At 40.9% G+C, this 27,702-nt stretch overlaps 1 protein-coding gene across 1 annotated transcript in view; it reads right to left on the bottom strand.

Moving 5' to 3' along the window:
• The window catches only part of LOC130203938 (uncharacterized), a 71,416-nt gene extending 44,252 nt beyond the window's left edge, over window positions 1-27,164 (bottom strand). The window contains exons 1-3 of the mRNA XM_056430401.1: window positions 27,138-27,164; window positions 26,587-26,755; window positions 17,379-17,518 (exon numbers count right to left, since the gene is read on the bottom strand). Of these exons, the coding sequence (XP_056286376.1) occupies window positions 17,379-17,518; window positions 26,587-26,751 (305 nt within the window). The 5' untranslated portion in view covers window positions 26,752-26,755; window positions 27,138-27,164. The remainder of the gene's footprint in view (window positions 1-17,378; window positions 17,519-26,586; window positions 26,756-27,137) is intronic.
• Window positions 27,165-27,702: the final 538 nt, after the last annotated feature.

Here is a 27,702-nt window from a genome sequence, read left to right as displayed (position 1 = left end):
GTGTATCAGTTCCAGTGAAAAATTAAATACAGATTTCAAATGTTTTAACAAAGCGGTGAAGAAAAAGTAGATCAAGAACCAAAAAAAAATCTGCTTTTGTATACTATGGCAAAGACAGTGACATACGATTATATATTGTATTATTTAAGAAAAAGAAGAAGATTGCAGTCTAAAGTTTGCATGGTAGAGCAATGAGAGCATTTGCACTGCTGTCTTTGCTGGTCTGTTTCCGGCTTCCTTTGTTCTGGTGGCACCTTTATGTAATTTACACTGTCCTGAGCTAAACATATATCATTCCATATATTTACCTCATTCCCTGGCTAATTTCAAAAGTTCATTTCCTGAGATGAATCCCCTTTGTCAAATCCATTGATCCTTGCAAATCTAGAGCAATATTACTGTTTGCATAACAAATTGACCTGTAATGTAGATTAAGTCAAGGGGGAGAACAGAACTGTGAAGAAAAAAAAAGTGAAAAATGCCCATTAACATTTTGCCTTGTGAGTGCGTGGTTAATTTAAAACATTTAAGGCTGGAAATGAGCTTCTCCATCAAATGTCCCACTTCCATTTACATTTCTTGCATACAAGTCAATTTGTGGCTGCCCCACGCCATAAATCATTGCCACCGGAATGCTGTGTCGGTACCTCTAGACATTACCCTGGCGCATGGTACTTAAAAAAAGCAATTTAGAACTCCATTTGCTCAAAAAACAGTGTGCTTTCAGCAGACCCACACTTCTCCCAGCAAAATGAAGATTAAACAGCATTGCCTAAAAGAGTTTTATTGTATATGAATGTCTTACAATTGTTCTAGTTGTCTTTTTTCTTCTTCTTTTGTGTGATGTATGTGTATAGAAATGGGTTGAATAAACATGTATTAGTGTGTTGTGACTGCAGCTGGAGGCATTTTTCTTACAAAAGAACAAACAGTTGCTTACATTATCGATTAATCTGCACCATTTTCTCAATTTGCCAATTCATAATTATAATAATAGTGAAATGAGCTGTGATCAAGAGCGTCCAAGGGGGCGTCCTCAAAAGTCTTCTTTTTTATTATTATTGTCGGACAAAAAGGCCAAACCTCAAAATATATTCAGCTAACTGTCCTTTATGAGAAAGAACAGAACATATTTGGCATTTAACAAACTGGAACCAGTGAATTGTTGCTTGAAAAATAACAATTAATCAATTAATTCTTGAACTTTTTTTGTAAATCACCTCATAGATTATTTAACTTTTAGTTCAGCTCTAATGTAACATGGCTGTATTGTGATGGTTTGTATCTTTTTCATTCTGTGTTACTGACCTCACACCTGAACCCTGAAGAGCTGCAGCCCCCTGGCAGAGAGAAAGTGGAAATAAACCCACAGGTCTGTTTACTGTGCTTCCATCCACCATCAATAATGGCCTGATAAAAGAGATGCTATCTGACCAACCAGAAAGCAGTGGTCAGTAAAATAGGTACAATATTGTGTCACGTATCAGGAAATAATTGATGACCCCCTTCACAGGGATCTCAAACGGGGCATTGGGAAATCATTTTCAATCTATGGCTTAGCAGATGAAACAAATGCTCCCGGCTTGCTTTGTCAATTCTCACTCCTTAGGGTCAAACAAACAGCTTTTCCAGGGCCAGCTCAAAGGCTAGTGTACAGGCAGCCAAGCTTAAAATGTCCCTTGTCCTCCACAAAATGATACAACGAAGCATTTCATATACCAACAGTTTGTTATTTGTCATTGACAAACTTATAATAAGAGGAGCCTTCATATTCATTGACCAGGTGACCCTTGCATTCCTGAAGCATCCAGCTGTATCCACACAAACTCTCTGGTCCATGTCTCCACTGTGCCCTCATTAATGTCCAACTCCTTATGAAGACACAAAGGAGGAAGGACGGACAAAAGAAAAACAAGAGGGCAAATATAAGATTAGTCGGCTTGCGGTGAAACACAAATATAACAGAAGCACAAATGCATGTATTGCTTAGTGTATACACACTAATAAGGGCTTTTCACTTGCAAATGATAAGTCAAATAACAACTAGATTTATGTTTTAAATTGATTAATTAATAAAGTAATATTTAAGTACAAATGCCAAACACCTAATGTGTACAGCTTTAGTTTTGGTCCCAAATGTGAATGTATTCTTCTAAAATAAAAAACTCTACTATCATTAAGTTTTGGATTGTTTGTAAAAAAAATAAAAAAAACATTTAAAGATGTAACATTGGGCTCTGAGAAACTTTGATGTGACATTCCTCCCTATTCATTTAAACATTATTTATTGAGGAAAAAACGTGTCCGATGACTTCTTTAAATACTTGTTTGTTGCAGCTGAACGTGTCGTACTTCCAAGTAAAGGTTAACGTGTGGGGCCAGTTAGTGTTTAACTGCTGTGTTTTTGCTTTTAGCACGAGGATGGTTGTCGTCTACTCAGCAACTCTTTGACTGATTAGTTTAGCTTGAGTGATACCAGCGGCCGCACAATGGAAGCCATGGAGGGAATATTCTCACAGCCCACACAAAGCATGCAGCTGGAGTGATGCGCTGCTGCCGTGCCAATAGCTAATGAATCAATAAATTACAAATATTTACAATTATATGTTGATGGTGGTTGTTGTAATCATTTGTTGATGGAGTGTGTCCAAAAGCACAAATCAAAAATGATGTTTTAAATTAATCCAAATGGATGCAAAGTTGACACATTGCTCCATTTAATTTGTTTTATATAATTACCAATGCAAAATTCGTGGCTGCTTTAATTGATTGACATTGAATTCTATAATTGGATCAGAACTTTGTGTGACAGGGAATGAGTCATCAAATGGTAAATGACTAATATAATCCATCCAAAACAGCAACAACAGTCTGGTAACTAGGAACTCCGCACATTCAGTCCTGGCGCACTTTCCCCCATTTCTAATTACAAGCCTAGAAAAAAAAAACTCAGACAAACTTTTCAAACACATCCTCCCGTGGTGCAGAATTCCTCCTCCCCTGCCCGGAGAACGCTTTCCCATTTCTCCAGCTGGCTTGTCGCAGGCCGTGGGGTGGAATCGACCGGCCACGCGCTTGGCGGCCCCACATCTTGCACACTTCTGTGTCCACGGGCCTCCTGCTCGCCTCTGTGAAACCAACAGTTTATTCTCTACCAGCAGGGCCGGGAGCATGCTCCGGAGGGGGCGCATTGTACGGCATTACCAAGACAATGGGGCCATATGGGGAACAGAAGGATCTCCCGCTCGCCTTTTCAGCGCACAACAAACGGCGCAGCAGATTATGCGTGGCAGCGGTCACTTTAGGGTTACAGTTTTTAGCATAACAACTGATGAAAAAGGGAAAGTCATTTTATCCCCATTTAGGGCTATTATTGGCACGACGCAAGGGGGTGAGATTTATGGGTTTTGAACAATACCCTTCTTGGTCAACACACTGACGATGGCTCGGGCAGAGATAATGGTACCACATCATGTTCATCAAATCAACATCATGTCAAAGGCGGCTGCTCTGTTGATTTGTGTATGTTGACTCCCGAACCACGTGAAATCTCATTATTCCTTTCTTTCTACTTCTCTAAATGCATATTTGACACACAATAGAAAGCTAGAATAATAACAAAACACATGTATGTGTCGATTTATCTTGTTGACAAGTCCGAGAGACGCAAATGTGAGCGTGTGCAAACACCAACGAGGCGGCCGTGACGTCACATGCAGGGCGCGACAGAATGATGCAATTGTAAATGTCTGAACATCTTGTGTGTTGATTGGAGCATCGCAGATCTCGTGATGGTAGACTGCAGTTCCAATCCATTCCCGGTGTATGGCATCTTCACACACAGTCAACAAAGCAGGAAAAATCATATGGTGAAGTGTTGCTTGATCTACGACAAGCGCATCAATGCCAAGAGACGTTTTTTTTTTCTTCCTTTTTTTTTGTCTCCGAGAGGATGCTTTAAATATCCTCTTCAGCGAACGGCTGGATTCTCCTGAGATTGTAACTTTAATGAATTCTGCTTAAGATGTTTCATTTATTGAAAACAGAACTTGTGCATGCCTTTTTTGTTATAATCTAAAAGTTGCAAAAGACACGCTATTGAAATCATTATTGCTACCGATGGTGTCAATAATTATTCTGCATGTAATTAATTTTCTATCCTCATGATCTGGCTCGTAATGAATTTAGGACACCAAAGGGTCCTCTAAAGAAGATGAGAGCCTATTGATCTACAAGATAAATGCTCTTTAGGATGTTAATAGTCTAATTTGCTTTAATGATTTCTCCTAGCACTTCCCCAGTCAAGGACAGGATAATATACACTTAAAAAGGCATTTCAGGCAGAAGCACAGGCAACTGGACGCTTCCTGCATAAAAATGTAGGGCATTTGAGTCGAATGTTTGAAATTGATGATCAACCCCACCATTAGTTTGTCTTTATTTGCTTCCTTCCAAGGTAATTATCATGGATTAATGTTTTTCTGGAGTGTCATGCAAAATAACATTAGCGGTATCCATTTCCAGAATAACCTGCCCAGGTCTAATAAGCAGAATAATAATGCTTGCTTGGTTTTTCTTTGATGTGGCACTAAAGCGCACATTGAACACATGGTCTGTGGGATGGATGGCTGATGCATTATTATTTAATTAATTAGCTGTCAATTATCAAACACAAATTATCCTAAATATGTTAGTGCCATGTCTTCTAATTGTTAATTATTTGTGTGAGATCACTTAAAAAAAAAAAAAATCGTAACAGGGACAGCTTTTTAGTGAATCTAATTTTAAATATTGAATAATGTAAATTCAAATGTGTCTTTTTATTTTTAATGAGCCCTTCGAACCCATTCTGTTCGTACATTTTTGCTCTATGGCGCTCTAAGTAACAGTTTAGGATTTTAGCCCATCACTGGAGCACATTTTAATCTCAGACAAAGGCAGTGTAGTATGACACACCAGAGACAAGATGAGCTATTGCTTTAGCAGTTTCAGGCATAAATGACATTGACTTCTGGGAGATGGAACTCTTTAACATGCTCTGCACCAACTGAGTCACATCTGCCGTTGACAAACAGCTAAGGAGTAACCTGAGTCTATGTTCTCTTTACTGGCAATTTTTACATTTTATCATTGAAGTCAATGAGCCAATCTGCAATTTACGCCGTGGAGAGCGGGATGAGTGTATTCAGAACCCGGTCACACACCCAATCTCCTACTAAAGAGCAGCGATAATGTAATAATGCCTCACTGATGTGCCAGGCAGTAATGGTGCTGAACATCTCCCATTCATCCAACACTACCTGATCATTGCTTTAACGGTATAATACATTACGGCTGGAAATAGCTGTAAACCTCCAACTTTATCTTGGGAATGTGCACTCCTTCTTACCTCAGGAAACGTTCCTGTCCCTCGGTAATAAAAGGCAGAGCTATCAAGATGAAATGGAAAAGAGATTGAAACCCCTCTGTCTCTGACAGGCAGTGCACAGATACACAGAGGTTTTTTTCTTATTTTGTAGCCTAGAGGCTGTTTGTATTATTATGAAAATAGGTATTATGATCTTACGCTTCCTCCCAGAAGAAAATGAAAAACAGGAGATGTATCCCCCCCCCAACCTCCTCCCGCCCCCCTTCCCTTATGGCTGTAAAGTAGGTCTGATTGACCGTTACTTCAATCTGTTTCTTAGCCCCGTCAATTCTTCCTTCCTTGACAAATGACACTTAGTCGTCTGTCAATAATGGCCCACGTAAATGTGCTTAAATGGGCCAGGGCCCACCAATGTTATGGCTGTTCATCCTATTTAAATTACTCTCTGCCTTACATAATTACTTACACCTGGTATAAGAGGGTAGTTCAAGCACAGAGGCAGTGCAAAGTATAGAGGCGATGAGGCAGAGATGCATACAGCAGGAAGCCATGTTACTGCAGGACATAGAAAACATAAATGACACGCTGAACAAAGCTTCCTGATAATTGAGAAAAGACAGAGGCGCAAGAAGGTGATATCAGCCATTAACCTTATATCAGGCCATTTTGTAAATCAATGTCACTCACATTTAATAACAAGTGTAATCAAAGGAATTATGCAAATTTAATTTGATGCCTCTTGCATTATGCAAATCTCAGCCTAATATAATGAATCCTGACACCTGACCAGTGCAGTATACAGCATGGGTGGTTCTCATTGTTAAGGACTGACTGCTGAAAGGAGTTGGAGATAAAGATATGGATACAATGCACTAGAGATCATCTATTATAATATTGCTGTCGACTCTAATGAGTAACTGATGTGTGTTTATGTTTTGTGTTACGCATTTGGTTGCTTTAATATGAAGACATTTAAATGTGCTATGATTCCGTGTTCAAGCTACACTGGATGTTATTAATAACTGTTTTTGTAAATTTGTCTGGCGATTTAGGAAATGTTTCTGTAATGGATTGAACACAGTGAAATACGAGAGTGAAAACAAACGGCAAATGTCTGCCGCAGAAGCAATTTTCCGTGTATTGTATTAGTGACCAACATGTCTGCATGACCCACCGATTCTGACAACAACCCCACAGACACACACCGTTACAAGTGGTTCATAATAACAAGGGGACTCCTCGCATTGGACGCAGTCAGCTGGTTCACTACAACCAAATGTTCCGGAGTAAAACAGCATGTCATGCTGCAATTTGACACGGTAAAATAAGATTAGATGAGATCCATTTCAAAGTGCAGGAAGTGTCGAGGCTGGCCTATTCCAGCATACATTCTGCAACGCACAAATACAACGCAAGAGGAGGCGTGCTGAGGCATGAACGTTGACACACTTGCAGAATGATCTGCTTTTGAAGGATGCTGCCACATTTTTTTATATTTATCCTTCAGTCAATTGAAAATCAGGATTTTATAATACAATATTTCTACATAGTTATTTTACAGAAATGCTTGAATTTATTAACTCTGTTTAGAGGGCCACTGAAATTCAGTTTTCATGAACCTGAAATCTTTGACAAAATTGAAAAATATGGCTACATTTTTATGAATGAATGTTGATCTAATAAGTGGATAGATCGATTGATTTATGTATATACTGTATATCTAGATTAAGATGAGTCTGTATTAAGGATCTAGACTAAGATCAACAATTCAGTTTCAGTTTATTTTGTATAGCCCATTCTCACAAATTACAAATTTGCCTCAGAGTGCTTTACAATCTGTACATATAGACATCCCTGTCCCAGAACCTCACATCGAATCAGGAAAAACTCCCAAACAACCCTTTATGGGGAAAAAAGGGAAGAAACCTTCTGGAGAGCAACAGAGGAGGATCCCTCTCCAGGATGGACAGGTGCAATAGATGCCATGTGTACAGAAGGACAGATTAGAGTTAAAACACATTCAATGAATCACAGAGTGTATGAATAGTTGATCGTAGGCATGGACCACGATCCAGACCTCCATGATCCATCAGGCAGATGGAGGTAGAGAGGAGTGGGCAGAGCATCAACAGGGCCATGGCCCATGGCATAGTTGGTAGTAGGCATATTCCAATAAAGCTGAAATGATTGGTCCGGCATTTATTGATGTAATTGACCAAAAAATGTTTCTGCAACATTTCAGATAATTGACTATTTATAGAATTTAAATCTCTGCTTCCAACTTCTGAAATAAAAAGTGTTTTTTTTGGACTCCTGGTTGGATGAAGCAAGTCTTCTGAATGGATTAACTTAGACCATGTGGAATTGCAATGGAATGTTTGCAATTTCTGGACAATTTACAGACTGAACTGTAGAAGCAATTGAGATAACAGTGTATTCCAGACTGAAAAATAGTATTACTTGCAACCATAAATCAATAAATAAATAAAAAACACTTCCACCTGGAGTCATTATCATTTTAGATAAGTCGTGGCTTCTTTCACTCAACTGTCAGTTGTTTCTCCGAAAGACTATAGGCCTACAGCAGGAATTGTGTGCGTCGAATGGTGTGTGCTACTAAAGAGTGTGCACCACTCTAGGAGTAAAATGAGCTTCGATCTGTCCCAGAGGTAGCCCATCAAGAGGTGGGGAGGTTAGTTGGTCGTCACGGCCATCTAGACCCTGGCCTGTGAAAGCCTGCCAGAATCAATGCTAATTATGCTGCCATCTGCGAGGTGCCTGCGCTAGGTTGACACCTGTTCACTTCCAAGTGACGCACAGAAACTTCAATCAAGCCGGGAAACAAGATGCCAACACTGCTGAGGAGGGAAATGAATGGTCAAACCACTGACAGTGATGGTGGCTGGTGGATAACCAACTGTGGAGGATACTGAAGCTGTCCGGGCAACATATGAAAACTTATCTCAAACAGAGTGTAGTCTGGAACATCACTGATTCTGAGATGCTCCATACGGTACATCCCCACGGGAAATGTCTAATTGACCCTTCCACTCTGTCAGCACCGTCGTTTCTCTCCTGGAATCCCAACTCAAGTCTACGAATGTGATAAATGCCCCGGGGCTATAGCAACACTGTCCCTTTCCAGCTAATGTATCATGCAAAGACAATCAGTCAGAGGACTTGATTCATATTTCTGGGGGATCTTTTCAACTTTGGAGGCTGATCTAGCCAGCCACATTAGGCAGAGTGGTTGCAAGAGGAAACCAATAAACTAGGTTTGGCTGTTTGCTCACTGAGACCGGGGGCCTGTCAATTCTTTGCCCCTTGAAAGAGATCTGCCATTAAGGTGACATGAGAAACAAATGAGGCCAATTTCTCCCCCAATGTCCCATCTGATATGTCAATAAAGGCCCAGCAGCCGCAGGATGCTCCGAGATGGATTTTCTCTTGCAGCTAGACAATCAGTGGAATACATCTAACTTTCCTCCGATAGGTGAATCACTCAGACAAAACCAATGGACTAGCGTTAAGTAGCAACTGCAGATCTGGTTTCAGACAAATATATGAATGAGATTTACTTCCCAGGTTTTGTTTTCCATCTTACAAGATAAGATAAGCCGGGCAATGCATTTGAATTATGTTTGTCTTGCCGGGTATAAAGCTGGAGCCGGCCCCGACGTCAACATCTCCCTTACAGCGACGTTCTTGCAACAAAGGATTGCACCTGTATTTTAGTTGCTTCATAATATCAGGCGGTAAAAAGAAATTGCATTCCTATCCAGCAGAGGTAGTTTCTGTACCACACGGCAGGTGGATTCACACAGCTGACGAGACGCTACATCTAAAAAAGGGGCCTTTATTAAGTTGACCAGCTGTTAACCATCAGGATTTCTGCCTCTTCTATTGTACATGGAACAATCTGGTTAGGGTAGAATAAGTAAATACAAAACTGCACTCATATCTTTCTATAATAGCTTGCACATTAACAAAGTAAATGGTGGTGCAGACCGGTGTTTTAGCCCAGCCTCAGTGTAGGACTGACAAACAGAAATTAGAATAGATCACAATTAGAAACATTACGGACCCACATGTGATTGCGATACTTATATGTGGAATTATAGCCTCATCTGCTGAGCCGCAGCATCGATAGGCATTCATTAAGTGTGCAGCTCATAAAGTCAAATGTTTTTCGATAAATATCATGGGAACGAGGCTCGAGATACTCAACATTCAGAGACTTACAATGGCAGCATATGTTGAGGTGGATTGAGTCCTCGGGCTCCAATCTGGCTTTCTCTCCCTCGGACTTAGAAGATAAATTACGTGGCCTATTCTTCCATTATGTTAATCAAAACACACGCCATATGCATTACTATTATTAGATTGGTTAACAGAAGACATCCTGTTATCAATGTGAAATGGTGAGACTGAGACAAAATTGATCACACCAACAGTTTTAGGATAGTCAAAGATAATTCAACAGCTGGCTTTGTTTATATCTCTTGTTAGCACGTTATATATGTGTTATGGGGTGTCAATTGATGCTGTTTCATATTACAGCAGCATCCTATTTACAAGGATGCCTCGCTGTGTAATGAAAAGTATGAATGACAAATAAGGTAATCTCACTTGATTGAAATAACACAATATCCATTCCAGTTGCTTTTCTTTCCCAGAGCCGTTTGTGTGCTCGTGTTGTGCGTGGAGGATGTGGTTTATGTGACTAAGTAAAACAAACAGAACAAGCGGTGCAGTTCTGGCACTTAAAAGGGTCTGAGAATGTGTGTTGGCCCACCTGAGCCGTGCTAATTGTTTTCGAGATACACGAAAGGTCTCAGGCACCATCTTAAATTCCAAGGTTGCACTTACAGTCTGCTGGACGTCCTTGACTGGAGCCAGACGCAGGTCTAGAGAGGGCCGTTTGGCCAACAATGTCATTGTTATGGCCTTTGTCATCTCAATTAGCAGGCGGGTGCTAAAACACAGAGCTCTAAATGGTGGCATCAGTGTTAACCTGGGACACAACACACTGCCCATAAACCCCAGCACTTATGCCTACTGCTGACCGTGCTGTTTGTCTCTCATTACCTACCGGCTGCAAAACGGGGCCCAGAGGTTACACTAATGGCTAACTCTTTCACAAAGTTACTTCAACTACTGTTGCCGTCAGATGGGAGTATGAAATAAAAGTTATTGTCTGCACACAATCCCGGCCAATCCGCTAGATCGGCCAGCAGTTTGAATACTATTTGGTTTCGGTGATACGGCGAGCCTCTGTAAAGAAAGAAAGTGTGTTTTCACGGTTTTAAACTGTGGCTGATTAAATCAGGCCCATTTTAAGGTCAATGTATTTCTTTAATCAGTTGTCCCTTTTGATCATCCCTGGGAACAGGGCTCCTCAAACTCAGTCCTCGGTAATTGGCCCTCCTTACTGGCTCACGCTTTAATGTTTCCAGCATTTTCGGCACAGGCAGAGCACGTAATGCTGTGCATGTTTAACAGTCATTTCCATAAGTAAGTGCAATTTCTGTACAGTTTGTTCCTGTGTAATGAAGTGAAATCTTGTTTGTATTCCCCCTATTTCACATGGAAACCCACTCAAGCAGCTACACAGGAATTAAAGTGGCTAAAAATTAAAACCAAAAACAACAGCACTATCTTTAACTAAATGTCACACTATTAGGAAATGCAATCAATTACTTGCATACTAAGTAGCTCCGTTTTTGCTTTTTCTGATTTTATATTCGGCAAGAGCTTCTCCCCCCCCCCCCCCCTCATTGTTATTGTCTGAGTCTATAAGTGACCTTAACAAGAAAAAATGCAAATGATGTGCAAGAGAAAATGGCTAACATTTATTTATCCTCGCTGTTCTCTTGTCTTGTTGGTGTCATTAGAACAGTTCGCTGCGTCCCATTCTCTCCCATTATCTCTGCTATCAACGCAGCACAGCAAGATTCCAGCAGGGCTATAAATACTTCCCCTGGACCACATACGGCTAGCACATCATCTCCCAGACACAGCTTAATGATGGAAAAAAATCTAATGTCTTTTTGCCCCCTTTCTTCCTCACATTCTCACAACACCATGAAAAAAAGTCAGCCAGCTTGCAGAAGTTCCACACACATTTAGTCGGAAAAATACATTTGCACCAAAGTACCGGCGTCGTCTTAAAAGGTGTGAGGAAATGATAGATGTCTGTCTCGATCATCCACCGGCACTGGTTTTTGTCGATTGCACCAGGGTCACCGACGCTGGCTCCGCGAATCCATTAGAGCGAGAATGCAAAAAGGACACTTTATCTGAATTCATTATAAATGGATCTATATCTTATGTTTAGGGCCAAGGACACGATTTGTATCACAATGCAAATATCTATCATTAAATGTTGACAGTTCATTTCTCATGGCAAAGAAAGAAAAATGTTTTCTCGCAGCACTCTTTCTGTGCTGTTCTTTTCCTGATAAGGCGCCACAAAAGCAGTTGAGGCTGATTTGTCGTCCAAATTGAATGGTTTGTCATAATTTCATAAGGGGAAAGTATCCAGTTTCATGATTTGCATGTATTTTAACATTACAGGTGAACAGTATGATAAATATCCTGAAATATAACCAGCAACGTGAGCATACTGCACACCAGATTGCTTGTATGCATTTTATGATATTAGGAAAAAAACAATATCAGGAATATTTTAGTCAGATACATCCAACAGTAAATAAGTTGTGAAATGAATACAATGTGCAAACAGCAGTAAAACAATGAGGAAACTTCTTCCGTTTTTTCTTTTTTTTACAAAAAGTTACTGCTTCCTACTTCGCTGTTCCTATGAAATTAACACCTGTCCAACCTCTCCTTCATACAAACTGACACATCAGTTTTATGCACTCGCAAACTTGTAGGCACTTTGTCCGATGCAGGGAGTTGAATTGCTGAGCACATGGCTGGGCATGTCAGTCAGAGAGCAAAAGGATCATCCCGTTGTGTCGCTATCTAAATAATGGCTATAAAGCGTAGCTAACGGTGTCCTCTGAAACGTGCTCAGGTGGAAAGAACTAGACAAACAGAGACAGCCACCGCAGTGCTCCCTGACACAGAGGACAAAGTGAGGGCCTCATTTCCTCCCTCTAATCAGTGTTTACATCCACCCCAGTGCCAATGGCTGGTGACTGAGCAAGACGTGTATCAATCACCAAACGCAACCTAGCCGGACAGGACACACTGAAACACAAACACACAACAAACACAAACACACACACACACACACACCAGCCTGGTACCAGCGACAGCAACTCGCTCTCATCTTAACCTCTTCTATTGTGTCCTCTCCCTCTCCTCTCTCTAATGGGTGCAGAGAAATTACAGCTAATTAAGGATGTAAATGGTGGCGGAGAGTGACTTCTAATTCTGCATTAAATTGTCTCTTACCTCAGCAGGAAAATGTATCAGAGGAGGCAATGTCAACTTTTACTGGGGTAGGTTATTTGCATTTCTGCATGCATTAATTCGGGATGTGCAGCTCCTACAGAGACACACAGAGGGCACGAACTGCCTCCCAGCAACCGGTAGGCATCAGAGCTGATGTGATTGCTCCTCTCACCCTGTGGTCTCCTTGCTCTTTTCGTTCCCAAAAATAATTGCTGTACAAGACGCAATAGGAAGCATAGCAGGCATAGACAAACACACGGAGAAATGCGCACGTGCCAAGTCTGTAAACTGCTGTCACTTTCTTCGCTCCACAGATGTTTACAAGGTCACAGCATGGCCATAAAGACTGAATGCATGCAGGGAACACAGCTCGATGTGAGGAGCACAACCCCGGGGTTGAGCGTTGTCGTCGAGCGCATTAATTATCTTTGCGGCAATTCTTGAAGTGAACGCAGCCGATTTGAGACGCAGCCAACAGAAGCGGTCTTCACGGACCGCAAAGTCAGAGGGCACGCCGGCAAACATGTGGTAGGTGCCAGGCTGCAGGATGAGAGCTGGGCACCAGGGAGGAGAATGATTAGATATTTATTACAGATTTTCTGCAAAGTCATGCCGTCAGCCATGTGTGTAACCGACACGGAGGATCCGTGTATAAGATATCCAGGCAAACATTTCAGACAACAGATAAAATACTCCTTGGCTACGACCTCACAGAGGCCCAACGATCGTGTGTTTTCGCCATTGATTGAACCCCAAGTGAAGGACCTCATCATTCTCTCAGCTGTTCCTTCGTTTCTTCCAGCTCAATCCATTTACATTTAAGAACAGCTCTGCTCGGCCTAATTAGTTCCATGGCTCCATTAGTCTACATTGTGGTCAATCCATTCATCACTTTGCATGTTAGTTAAAAGACCATTTCTCTGACCCTGTCACTGTGCTCTGCCCGTTACTGTTTTTTTAATCTAGTAAGGACAGTGAGGGGGATTATGGGCAGCTAATTACCAACAAGATGACACAATAGGCCCAATCTTATAAGTGACTTGTGGATACTGGAGGTCTAATAAATTGTATATTTTATTTTTATTTCCACAGGACAGGACTAATGGGGATATGTATTTTGTCTAAGGAAGAAGCTGAAAGTGTTTAAATAATACATGTTAAAAAAAGAGGCTTCACATAGGGGAGGAAAATATAAAAAGAGAGTAGAACAGAAAGTGAGGGAGAGAGAGAGAGAATAATGACGACAGAGAGAAAGAGAGGTGGTAATGATCCCTGCATTGAGAGACTTGGCTCACCCACTGGCATACTGGCTCGTATGGTCCACTGGCTCCAAACTTGCTGAGGTCTAAAACTCGCATTACGCCTCAAAAAGAGGCAGGCAACCAAGACCTCAACACACTAAAGCTAATTAATTCTCAGACATAATGAGACATTATCATATTTGATGTACAGTTCACATACTCTCAGGGTGCTCTCTGCTATCAGGACACAAACAGTTGGAGAAAAGTCGCTTTGACAAAAAGGAAACAACCAGGTGGAGACGACAAGACTCACTTAGGAGATAAAGTTGTCATGTCAAACAATGCGAAACGGACCTCGGCGTCTGCTCGAGCATTTCTTTTTGGTCAAATTGTTGTTGGTTTACAAATGGAGGCGTCCCAGTTCAGAAACCAAACGCTGCATAGGCAATTTAAAGCAGAGGATCCTGGAGAGTTTCGCATTTATATTCCTTGTGTTTGAGTCGCTCCGCCGTTTCCGTGGTTGATTATATCCCATTGGTATTCACTTTACCATTGCCAGGTCATCACCACTTTACGTCTGCCGAAGACAAGTGCAGCGAGGGTGATTCTCAGGGTGATTCAATGTCTGGCACAGTCCCTGAAAGCGGAACTCATTTCCAGGCCAAGCTACCCTGGAGTCCCAGCAGGGAGACATGAAGCAATCTCAGGCCTGTGATGCCCTCCCACAGTACCTGCTGCCCTTTCACTCCCCCACATCCTTCCCTTTTATCGGGAGTCTATCCCCCCCCCCCACCCACCCTCACCCCTGTAAGAGGGGGGGGGGGACATTTTACATCTCCCATCTCTCACTCTCTCTGAATTCCTCTTCCCATGATGGATGAGCTGCACACTCTGGGGTGTCTCAGCCTGTCCATCATGCCCTGCGATTAGGAATTAAAAATTGCAGACGTTTCACAATAGCCACCCCCCCCCCCCATTTCTCTCCAACTCCCCGCCGCTGCACGCTCCGCCACAGCCCTGCCTCTCACACAACCACACCTGCCACATCGCCACTGCCATCGCCATAACCAAAAGCCATCGCCGCCGTCAACACCATGCAGCCTAACACACGATGCCCAACAAGATGCACCAAACACCTTCATTCATCTAAGTGGGGAAAAAAAACATAATTTATTTTGTACTTCCCAGATCATTTACTTTTTTTTTTTCTTCTTTCCTTTCTACAGGAATTCTCCATTTCCCTATAAAATGAAAATTCATCTAGAATTACATCTTATGTCATCATTATGTTTATTAAGCGTGGATGATGTATATGAACAGCGCTGGCTTGCCGCTGAGTGCTTAATGATGCATAAGATTAAGCCGAGGCTCTCAGCTGCGCTGTGACTCCCCTCTGGTACCCATACTGCCGAGGCATGCTGGGAGTACAAGCTCCAAACGGCCATCAGGTGAAAGGAACTAACATCTCTCTTTTTGTCTGTGAGTGAGGCTGAATGTGGTGTGTACTTATGTTTTGTGCACGCCGCTGAATGGGAGTGTGTTCCTTCCTGAGCACATGTAAGAGCTGCAGAGGAATGGGATGCTATCAACGTGCTTTATAGCATCCGTCATCTAACCTATATTAGAAATAACTTGCTTTTGCCTTGCTCACTGTGCTCCCATCATGCTGTTTTCTCCATTTCATCCTTTTCTCGTCTCTGCCCCTCCATCCATCCCTGGACCCGTTCTCACTGTGTCCTTCCTCCCTTCATTTCTCTTCTCTCCTTCTCTCTGCCACGCCGCTGTTTTGCCGCAGCAGTCTATGACAAAAACATTATCATTCTGCTGCTAAACAATCCAATAAACCTCTCCACAGGGAGGAAGTTAACCTCTTGTCTGTTCGACTGATGCCTTCCAGACCACGTGACTGCTGCCACAGTAAATTCAAATCATTAGTCTCCTTGCCCCCCCCATCAGAGAAAACACTTCTATTAGTAATGGAGACCTCGTAAGAGACCTTCCGCGGAGAGCACTGCCTTCCCAATTCCCAGTGGAGAAATCCAGCGCGGAAAACTAATTCTACTTTTAATAATCTGTCATCAAGACCAGAGGCAGTCATAAATTACATGGGGAGCATGTGCGAGAGCAAGCCACAAGAGGGAAATCAGGATAGAAAATCAAAGCCCAAGTTTGACAAACTTTCCCAGAGATAAATAATAACTTACAAACCGGATTAGTTGTTAAGTCACAGCTGTGCGCACAGTCAAACCATTCCAATCAGCCAATGCAGATGAAGAATTTATAGAAAGAGCTCATCATTTGTTTTCCGACTCTCCTCCCTATTTGTATATGCATACCACCTTTTCTCATTCCTGTCTCCTTCAAGCTTATTATATTCAGGGCTTGTTGTCACATCCTGGTCGTATCCTTAACTCCTTGTGTGCCACACAAAAGACGACGAGTCAATGTGTTTCTCGAGCGACCGATGTGTTTGTAAAGATGACAGAAGGAGGAAAGTCTGGCTTGTGTTAAAAAGTAAATACAAGGGAACACTAGAGTCACCTCTCCAACTGCAACATTATGGGGTCTCCAGACCTTAATTGACCACTAATACAAAGGAAATCATCATGGGAGAGGTACAGTGTGTTGAAAGTAACAGACACGTTTGATACATGACCGAGGTGCTTTGAGGGAAAAGGCTATCAGCCGCAAGGGTCTGCTCTTTGTTCCTGTGTCAATATCTCTGTAAACTATCGACATGCATCATAATCGTTCCCTTCTATCAAGTGCAGACTAAAGAACAATCTCCATTAGGTGACAGCGCCCCGGCAGGTTGATAAATGCTCCCTGACGAAAGGGAAGGAATTGCGTAAAATAAAGAGGCATGTTCCAACAAGTCTTGTCAAAATGGTATTGATTTAATCATCTGCAGAAATACACATTCTTGGTTAGTGTAGCGTGCAGCAGAGATGGCAGCCGCAGCAGAAGCTGGGATACGCTTTACAGTTGTTGACGCGGAGACGCTCTCCCTCATTGGCTTTGCAGGTGATGAAACACAAGCTGAGCTCCAATTTTTTTTCCCTCACTCCCTCGTCAATCAGATGTTATTCTAAGAAAGTGTCTGAAAATCTTCTTTTGTATTTTTATTTAGGACCAAGAAATATAACTTAATGCGAGTGGGCGAGACTATATGTAATGCGCCGCTGTGGCCAGCCTTCTCCTTGGCCTCTCAGCAGAGTGCAGAGGCGATAGATAACAATAGCCCTCCATCATCTAGACACACCAATGGTATTCCAGTGGCTGGAGTGAGCCGGCCAGAGGTCTGGGAGTGTTTATTTAACATCGTGGTGTTGGAGAGAGTGTCTCACCTTGGGACAAATAGATCCCCTCTCCTTCCTCCTTTGGCAGCCTCAGAGTAAACACCATGGCAGAAAACTGGAGGTCTCATTGCTCTGAAGTACAAGTTCATCAGGCAGGTGGGTAGGTTCATCATTGGAGGATGGAGCCCCTATAAAACATAACAAAATGTGTCCGGATAAATACCCATGTTGCTCATACGTACATATGTGATGTAAACAGTACCACAGACTGCTGCATCTGACTGAAACCAAAGCAGTGACGGCGGCCGCAAAAAGCAGTCATTTTCATACCATTGGTAATCATTTAGAAGGTTAAAGGGGGTATTATTATCTCAGCACAGCTCATCTGAGCAGTGATGAGGTGAACACAAATAATGTGCGTGCCCAACAGAAGGAAGATGTGTGGCTGTGGCCACTGGGGGTTGGAGACAATCCCACAGTGACCTGACCTTGACATGTCTGAGTGAAATGGTGGCGGAGCCTAATACCTCATCATATTGAGTTTGACTTTGAGCTTACTGTGGTTGGCACCATAAAACAAAGGACAACAGTGTGGACAAATAGTCGTAAACTATGGACAATTAATATACACTATACTTCTATCAAATAAAGCATATGGTTTGCCTTATGATGTTGAGGAAATATAGAAACTGATAGAAAAACAAAATGACATTATTCTAAAAATCACTCTAAAATGTTTTTCTATGATGTGTTAATAATATTGGACATAGTACGGAACATACACCGAAGAGGTTTTTGGATGCCTAAGCTAACAATGTGAATAGGACACAGTTTTCATCTGACAATAAAACCTCAGAGCCAATGGGATGGACTCATACATGACCACGTCATAAAATGTCTACATTACAACAAAAAAATGAAATGTCCACTTCTCTGAAATCAGGATATAACTCATCATATCAAGTGCAGACTGAAGCTCCAGACATTATTCAGTCCAGGAGGACAAGTGGAGAGGTGATGGAGACACCTCGTGTGAGCATAGACCTTTATATATTACCTCCTGCTCCAAAGTAAGGACAAAGGGAATGAAGATGACTACCCCGTCACAGGGAAAAAACAGATGAACCAGACAGAGCTGACTGAACTGTTCACTTACCGCAACCTGAGCCTCACACAACACACTGCAACCTAACTTACATTTATTTATGTATATTTTTGATCAATAGCCATTCTGCTGAAGTATGTTCACCCATGCCTTCTATAGGCTTAGAAAGAATACCAAAATATATTGAGCAATTTTATTGTTTTTTTTTCAGGTTATTAATATTGCGTTGTGAAAATAAGTCAAATAGACTGTTAAAATATAGATTATACAGATGATACATCCTGTTTATCATTCAGGATTATATATAAATCAAAACAAAACCTATCTTGTCTTTAGCTTGAAGCTAGCTAGCACTTTGCTTTCTTGCATTTTCTCTCCGGTTCAGTTCGCGTGATGATCGTAAACTGTACTCTGAACGACTGTAATACTGACAAGATGTGTCGATTTTCAATAGAAGACCCAAATAATATGCCATGCTCGATCGTTGTACGACATGAAGTGAGTAAACTGCACTATCAGACATATTTGCTGGTTGGTTAGTCAAATAGACGCTTGTTTTGTCCACGATTTTCCCCGTCAAGCTCGTCATTGTTTGTGCCATTTCTCGGGTCACAGAGCAAAACAAGAAAACACAAATATCAGATATGACAGGTAAGACGCTAATATTCATATTAAATAGATATTAGATGAAAACATCAATTAGGGCTCTCCAGTCCTCTCATAGTTAAGGCAATCTTAATCTTTATGTCAATAATGAAGATGTGTGTTATATCAACTAGTCGGGGTAATTAATAGGAATGTCAGTGACACTGTATTAATAGCATCATGCATAGAATCAATTTAGCTGAAATTGTGTTTTTGACAAGCCATTTTAATTAAAACTATCGCACAAGAATTAAAAAGGACCGCGGTCGTCATTTTGGGAGACTATCAAATAACGTCACCATCTGTTATTTTTTGCATGTCTTCTCCACGCTAATTATAAGTGATACTCAAAAGGTTAGAGGCAGATGCAGTGATCACCACCATACTGTCCCTGCAATAACCCACAGGTCGTTACACTACGCATAGGGAAGATATGATCGCCTGCTGTTCTATTACGATGACGATAATTATGAATGACCACGACAATGAATGCCTTGAGCAGCGCACTGACATTATTCTATCCTCACACGGTGTTCCATATCATTTTTCTGTTTTTGTTTTCTTCTCAAACCTACAAGGTCATGTGACGGCTCAAACCAGAATGCAGTTCAGTCTTCAGTGAGCGCTGATCTAGCCCAGAAATCAATCTTCCTGACCACTCTCAGAGCCCAGGAGTGAGCTCAATATGGGCTCAATTCCTGTGGGCTGCTCCAGGGATGAATTGAAATAGCACTCCTGTACAATAGTCTGACAGACAGTCTTTACAGGGAATGTTGCTTTTTATTCATTCAAATGCAGAAAGAGAAGGAGCACAAGAGTTCGCTGCATGTCGGTGGGCTTTCACAATTCTGCGGGGGTCACCTTCATGACTGCAGAGGATCATCGATTGTACACCTTATCAGGTGTTTAACATTTATAACATTTTAGTTGGAGTAAGGGAATTTCCCCCTACAATTACATAATGTATGTTTTGTATACTGAGTTTGCAAAAAATAATGACTTACGGCACTTTTTCACTTTCACGATGATACAGTGCTGATAATGTGAAATCAGCATAATTACTGTGAATAGTTCCATAAAGAGAGGTTCAATAAGTTATTTCTTGCCCATACTGAAATATGTGTTAAAAGCTAAACAGTTATCATTCTAATATCTATTTTATATTGCTGTGAAAACTCAAACATATATATTTATTTATTTACAAGATTACATTCCAATGCATCATGTTGAATTTGAGATTGACCTTCGTCTAATACTAATTTTTACTGAATGGAGCCGTAACGCATCAGAATGTATTGGAACCCAATGGAGCCTCCGCTACTTAGCCACGCAGAAATGTGCTGCCTATTGGCCGCTAACAATAGTTTGCACATGTGCAGTCTTTACATCTTCCGCCGGAAACTAAAAACGCATCTTTTCCGACTATATCTGGATTAAAACACAGATTAGAACTTCAGTGGCACTTAAATGGCTCTTACTTATGGTACTTTTGTAGTTCGACTTTCTTGAAGAAATGTTACTTTCTGTATTCTTGTTGTTCTTAGTTTGTACTCTTGGTTGATGCACTTATTGTAAGTCGCTTTAGATAAAAGCGTCTGCTAAATGACATGTAATGTAATGTTGTTGTTCCTGTGTACATTCCCATGAATTAGCTGATGAATTATATCATGTAATATCGGATTGGCAAGAGACACAGATACACTATTCCACATTTTAGGGTGTATCAAGAGGCATTTACAATATATATATCTATTATATACTTAGTATTTCTATTAGAATGACTTGTATAACAAACTAAATCCTTTAGGGCATGTTAACAGCCACGATGCATTTCTTGTGCAAAGTATGGTAAATGTATTTCCAGACTTTGTAGTGGTAGTGGTAACACAAGTAGTAATATGGTGGTATGGCATATTTGGCCCTAATTTGCCCATCTGATGCTGATTTGTGCAGGTCTGATGCTCACAGATCTGTTCATACGTAGCACAAAGCTGGCCTCCTTCTGCTCGTGTAAGGACTGTAAACTATTAGAAAATGCAAATACACATATTGTGTCATCTGGAAGCTCTTTAAATAGTCAGTAGTTTCTGTTCCTTGGTTGGCAACATTATTGTTTTTCAAATGAGTGTGTGTTTTGTGGCGATTGAACAGAAAAGGTTTGTACTTGAAGAGAACAAGTTTTGAAACAAAGTTTGTCACATGTTTTATAAGACATTAAAAAGGTAGATATTTAAGATAATCTAAACATGCGTGAACCCTCAGATAGTTGGTTCAGCTACTGTAATGAATTGCTAGAATGCAACTAAATAAATAACATATAGCAAATAGGATTTGCCATTTACTGTAATAGATTTTACAATCATATTTGAAAAGGGATTTACTAATACTCAAAATATCATAAATGAAAGCTCATTCAACGGTTGAAACATACCGTTTTACTGTATTGTAAAGGATTTGTCAAATTGCGTTCTTTAAAGATAAATCAGTGAGTGAGTGAGTGAGTGAGTGAAAAGGCGAGCAATAGATGAGTCAGGTGAGAGCATGATGGAGTGAGTAAATGAAGGAATGTAGCGAGTAATTGCAGCAAACGAGAGAGTGAGCAGCCTGACCTCTTTGCTGACTTGTGTTTTCAGTCACTCTTCCTGGTTACTATGCGTCATGCTTTGTTTCATCTGACGTGCAATTATTTTTCCCATTAAATACACAACATGTATTTCACTTAGTTTTTCTGAATGAAATTTCAATCAGAGGCCATTACACTCTTCAGACAGAGAAAGTTTAGAAAAATAACAAGACGCAATGGAAAAGAAAATAATGCTCCGTCAACGGAGATGGAAAACACAAAAATAATCATTTGCGCGAAGCAGGTGATGCATATGTTAAAGTGTCAAGAAGCACAGGAGAAATTAATAGCTTTCTGCCATAAGCATTCTCTGATAAATATGATTACATTTGCATACTTCATTTTACTCTTGATCTGATGTCTCGCTGATTCTTGTGATTCTCGAGCGCCTGTTCCAAAAGGAAAAGTAATTTCCATTACTGCTCAAACATGAAACAAGTATTTCGGGTCTCATTAGGGATTTCCCTGCTGCTCGTCCCCTTTACTTCACAACACAGCAAACATATGTCAGCAAGACCATGTAGGATAATTGTGCATCAAGAGTAAAGGAATTGGTTAAGTTACTAGTTCACGTGGGAGGCGGCGTTTAATTACCTGGACTATTCCTGCAATGTAAACACGGCAATGTGAATAATGTGTAAATCAATGATTTGAGGAGATGGTTGTCGGGTGGGTGGTGGATGGGTCTTCTAGGGAGTGTTTTGTGCCTCATTAACTTATCAATAATGCCATCTGACATTGTCCTCTATTTGCCATGATGAGGAAAGCTGTCCATTCCAGTTTAATGGCCCTGTGTTTGTCCCACATCTTGACATGTGGCTTAAGAGAACACACACACACACACACACACACACACACACAGTGTTAAACTCTCATTTTAGTGAAAGTTTCAAGCTATTTCTGATGTCCCAAACGTAGATCTCCACCATGTTAAGCTACTTCATCAAGGTGTTGCTCTTGTCGTGTTTATGCCATAGGTCATTGAACATATCGGTGCCCTCTGGTCTGAGTATATGCTTTTTATGTGGAGTGATTGCGTTATCTTTTTCCAATCCAGTAATGGACCTCAATAGTACACTGCATCTTGGAGAGTGAGCTCTACAGCATCCCCAAGTACGATGATAAATGTTGCTTTCATATTAAATGAGACCTTTTATCTCTATAAACGGTGGTTACAAAACTCGAGGGGGAGATGTTATTATCTACCGTCATTGAACTGCTCAGAGGAAAATATAAATTAAAAGATTAAGAACTTGCTTCTGATGAAAATGTTTATCATCAGGAATCATTGTTAACCATCTGTACTTCAACATTGTTAACATTTCATGTCTTTGTCATGGATCGGAATCGACACGTATTCAGGGTCTTCGTATGGCGCAACGTTGTTTGCTCTTCTCCCCGCTGTTTTCCAGTTCAGGATTCCAATTAACCTGTGCAAAGCGTGACGCCAATCACAGGACGCTGTATCGACAACGGGCATGAAAAGAATAATGCCGTTCGGATGATGTGGCTTATTACGGGCGACTCCTCCCTCACTGGTGACAGAGAAGTTTGCTCCAGTCATTTATCAAGTCCTCTCTGGCCACCAAGGGGCCGGCGAGTCCCAGGGCCGCCTGCTGCTTGGGGGGCCAGCGTGCAATATGTGCATTTTAGGCCTCTGGTGGGCTGGCAAAAACTGCTGATGTGCTCACTGCTGCTAAGTTTGATGGATTTGTTGTTGTCATTTGCTTTGGTTCTGTTCCCCGCAACAAAACAAAGGGAATCATTAACTCTTTTGTGCAGCATGGGACGTTTATGGGCAAGGGATAATACAAAACGAGATGGGGTACAGATGGGGTCAGTCGGAGCATTCTGTTGCTGGAGCCTTCCAGAATGGGGCGTTGAACATGCATGGATGATCCTGCATAGAGAGCTGATTACAGAATGATTTAGTGACCACTGATATCCCTTCTTTCTCAAGCTCCCATCATCGGGCTCATTTCAGCCGCAAGAGTGCAACTGGCATTGTTCACCACTTATATTTATAGCCAGTTGCTGTTTAGCACCTCATGCGATGTTCTGGCCAGGCTCAAGACGGAGCCATTACAGTGCATCACCGTTAGAGCCGTGCAGTGTTTACGGATGCAGGCTTGGCAGACGGCTGCTCTTTCATTTGAGACTGCCGCTATGACTGTAAGGCGAAGCGCAATCGGCTTCAGAAGTCAACACGGATTTATCGAAACTGAAAACACTGATTCTGTAAAAATATCAACATTAAAGACGAATTCTTTCTCATTTCATGACAATCTAACTTCAAAACTTGTATAAACCGGCCACCGGCTAGTCTCAGACACACTCCTGCTAATGTGTGTGTTTGTGTGTGTGTATGTGTATGCATGTCCCACCTTCCTAGGTAAAAAAAGAAAATATGAATGGGCCTTAACATGTCAATTCATCTCTTTGACTAGCTGCAGAGCACTTAACTGACAGATGTTGAACCATAACAACGAACAACAAATAGCATTTTCTTGTGATCAAGTCAAATGAAAATGGCAAGCAATTCAATGTCCTTTCTGATCTTATTACAATAATCTAAATGCACAGAATTCCATTGAATGCAAATGATTGTGGATAATTGTACTCGCTTTCTAAAATAACACAAACTGTAACGGATAAATGGACGTGTTTGCTCGAAGGCAGGTGGCCATGCCAGTGGCTAAACTTCAAGGTGAAGACTTACTTCCTCAAGGGAGAGTTGAAGATCAAGACAAATCCTCTTATTTTTCTCTGTCAAGTCATCACAGTCTGAGACGAAATACAAATTGAGATTGCAGCGAACGGCCTGCGACAGTCTGCTGTTGACTGCAAGGGTTACAGAGGGTGATGGAGTGTGTGTTTGACTGCTGGAGGCCGAGGGCTAACAGTACTGTTACGCACGCAAGGTCGTCTCAGAGAGAGTAGCCTTAGCACATAATCCCAGTGCCCCTGACTACCGTGAACACAGGTTTGCAACACAATTTATTACACTGGAAGAACAGTGCTTGAGGAATAAGATCATCAAGACAGATGGAGGTGTTTGGTTTTGGTCAAGAAATGATGCTTTCAAACCGGTGTGGGTGCTCACTTCACATAATCCCACCTCCCGAAAACAGACGACTGTCATTGAAACGTAATACTGTGGGCAGCGTTGAGTCAAGTTGCCTATTGAGGGGTCAACAGTCATGTTAATAATTTGATTTAGCTTCATGTCACATGAGCATCCAAGACAAATATCTACACCGTACGGTAGCAGTATCATATCAATATTGACCAGAGGCTCAAGCCAACCTTGATATGTTCCCCTTACTCTCATCAATAACACAAAGGGGGAAAGTTGTTTCCCATATAAAACTAATCTTTCCTTTTTATTGTATTTTAATGAAACAGACTTGGTTCTAAAGCAGTAATTCATTCCATTTGTTATGTTTGGACAACTCATTAACATTATCATTTATTATCATTAGACTGAAATTTTAAGCTTCTTCTCCCTTGAGATGCAGTGCATTTCTTCTCTTCAGTTTGCATTAAAACAAATGTGGACCTGCTGATGCATTAGATTAATGTGCTCACTCACTGCCTGCTACAAAGCACCAGTTCTGCTTGAAAACGAGACCACATTTCTGTCTTGTGAGCCACAAAGGAAACACATTTCTGCTTTTCTTTTCTGTTATTGTGCCTTATGAAAAGCTGACTGATAGTTTGTTTGATCTTGTCAAACAGAAAGTAGCACACGCCTGTCAGTACAAGTTAATCTTTGCATTAGATGTACCGTCAGCAAAACGCATGACAAAGCTATCTAGTAGCGTAAAGTGTCAGTAATTATTGAATGTAAACATTACTCTCCTGGAAAAACAGAGAAGCCTGTGTTCATACATTATAGAAGTTTTGCCCAGAGACTAATTTGTCTGTTAATTTACTGACTAATATAATCATCCACACGTCAAGCATTAGCAGAAGTGTTTTTGCCTGACTTCATGTAACATTTAAAAAACCATAACGCTAATGAGATATTTAGACTTCCAGATGAAATTCAAAGTTCCTAATTCTTGCTGAATCTGCTGCAACGGATTAAGCCATTTGCTAATTACAAAGTTTGCTTTTTTCCCCTGAATAAATAATGTTGATTAATTAGCAATTCAAAATAAGTGAAGATGATCTATGCATTATATATCACTGTCGTGAAAACTTACTGAAACGTTTTATTTACATTGCTTGAGTACTTAATTACATGCATCCAAACTTTACAGATTTGATGGAGAATTAATAACGTGCAAGGTGAGAGAGGTTCACGTAAAAACCTGCTGACTTCAAATAATCAAGATGTTGGGAGTAATGGAAACATCTAAACAATACATCTACTGGCTTCTTAGCTATTTCAGACATTATTCATTCAAAACAATCTCAGGTGGATGTACAGCCACACATATTGACACTTCTGCTTTATGTAGATGAATAAACAATGTGTAGACATGTTAATATGAAGGTCTCTGAAATTGCTTCACATCGTGCAATGAAAACATTTACAGAAACATGAGTGGAGGGTAAATAATCACAAACTGACAGCCTCCAAAATGACCATGTTGAACACCTCGTTGATATTTTAAAGCTTCACAAAAGTAGGATTTATAGCAGGGCTGCTGAACCAGATTGCCTTACATTGCACCGGATGTAGATTGTTCTTGTGCGAGAGGAAGTCAATATTCAGTATGTTTGTTCTGATCCGGCCAGTATGTTAACATATCATCTTTGCAACAGATCATCCTGACCAAAAATGATGAATTTAGCAAATGTAATACTCATATTGTGTTACTGCCTTTTTACTGTAATCGAAATGCAACACGTAACATGAATGCAATATACGTCACCTGCGGTCTGTAACATCTTGTCGGGTCAGGTCCTCCATGGGGAGTTTTCAGAGCATCTCCATCCTCCGAAGACCATTTGTATTGTATTTCTGCTCTGCGTTTGAACTCACTGGACAGAGCTAATTCACTCTGAATCCCTGGGGTGCGAATGGGGTTGTCTTTCATAACCCTAAAATATTTTTAAAAACATTTTAGGTTAATATTACTCAACTTACAGCCTTGCATTGATCATGTGTGACACTTTTGTAAATGTGTAGCAATGTCCCTCTACATTTTCCCAGTTATTTGCATACAAATCCTTTTCCACTTGCTGACATTTCTCCAACAAGACATATTAGCCAAATTATGCCCACGACGATTCAAACATTTGCATAGAAGTATATTAACTAGCACATTTTCTAGCAAGCTAATGGTTGAGCTAATGTTTTGCAGCTATGTTATGTTATCTTAGATTAGCTCAAATAATAATCTCTCCATAATCAGGTGGGCGGCTTTGGTATAACTGTTTAGCTAAAACTAGTCTGCGGTTTTAAGTTGCTATCAAAACATACGCGTGCCTTGTCACAAGCTGTTCACCACATTCGTTGTAGCCGGAAGCTCCCGACATTGCGTTGCGCGTGTCTGCGTGCGTAAGGAACGTCGTCTTCCGTGGTGCTTCTGATTGATTGGTTAGCAGGAAGACGGGCTCGTCCAATCAGAAAGCAGGACATTTTTCTCCACTGCAGCCATATTCATTGAGGTTACAATACAATCAACAAATTACTTGTGATGTAATATATTATTTTACATCATATGATGTACACAGTACTCTAAAATGGTCAATTCTGCACAATTGTAAGTACTGAAAGTAAATGATTGAAGTAGTTCTTCCACCTCTGTTTTATACAATTGTTCCTAACTACAACTATAACATCATATAGCTTGAACATGCTCTTAATACAATGTTATTTGCAAGCCATGCCGCCATGTGCCATTTATTCGATTGTCGGCATGCTTACAAAATGTTAAACCCCACTATATAAACACACTGATTAGCTGGCATAATGCTGCTGTGAAATATGAGGCTGAGCTGTAGACAGATCATTATTGTGAACATGTCAGAGTGCCCTGCCCTGC

The sequence above is a fragment of the Pseudoliparis swirei genome, chromosome 13, assembly GCF_029220125.1.
Source record: "Pseudoliparis swirei isolate HS2019 ecotype Mariana Trench chromosome 13, NWPU_hadal_v1, whole genome shotgun sequence".
NCBI lineage: Eukaryota > Metazoa > Chordata > Actinopteri > Perciformes > Liparidae > Pseudoliparis > Pseudoliparis swirei.
Note: the sequence above shows the minus strand (reverse complement) of the source record. Positions and strands in the feature narration are given on the sequence as shown.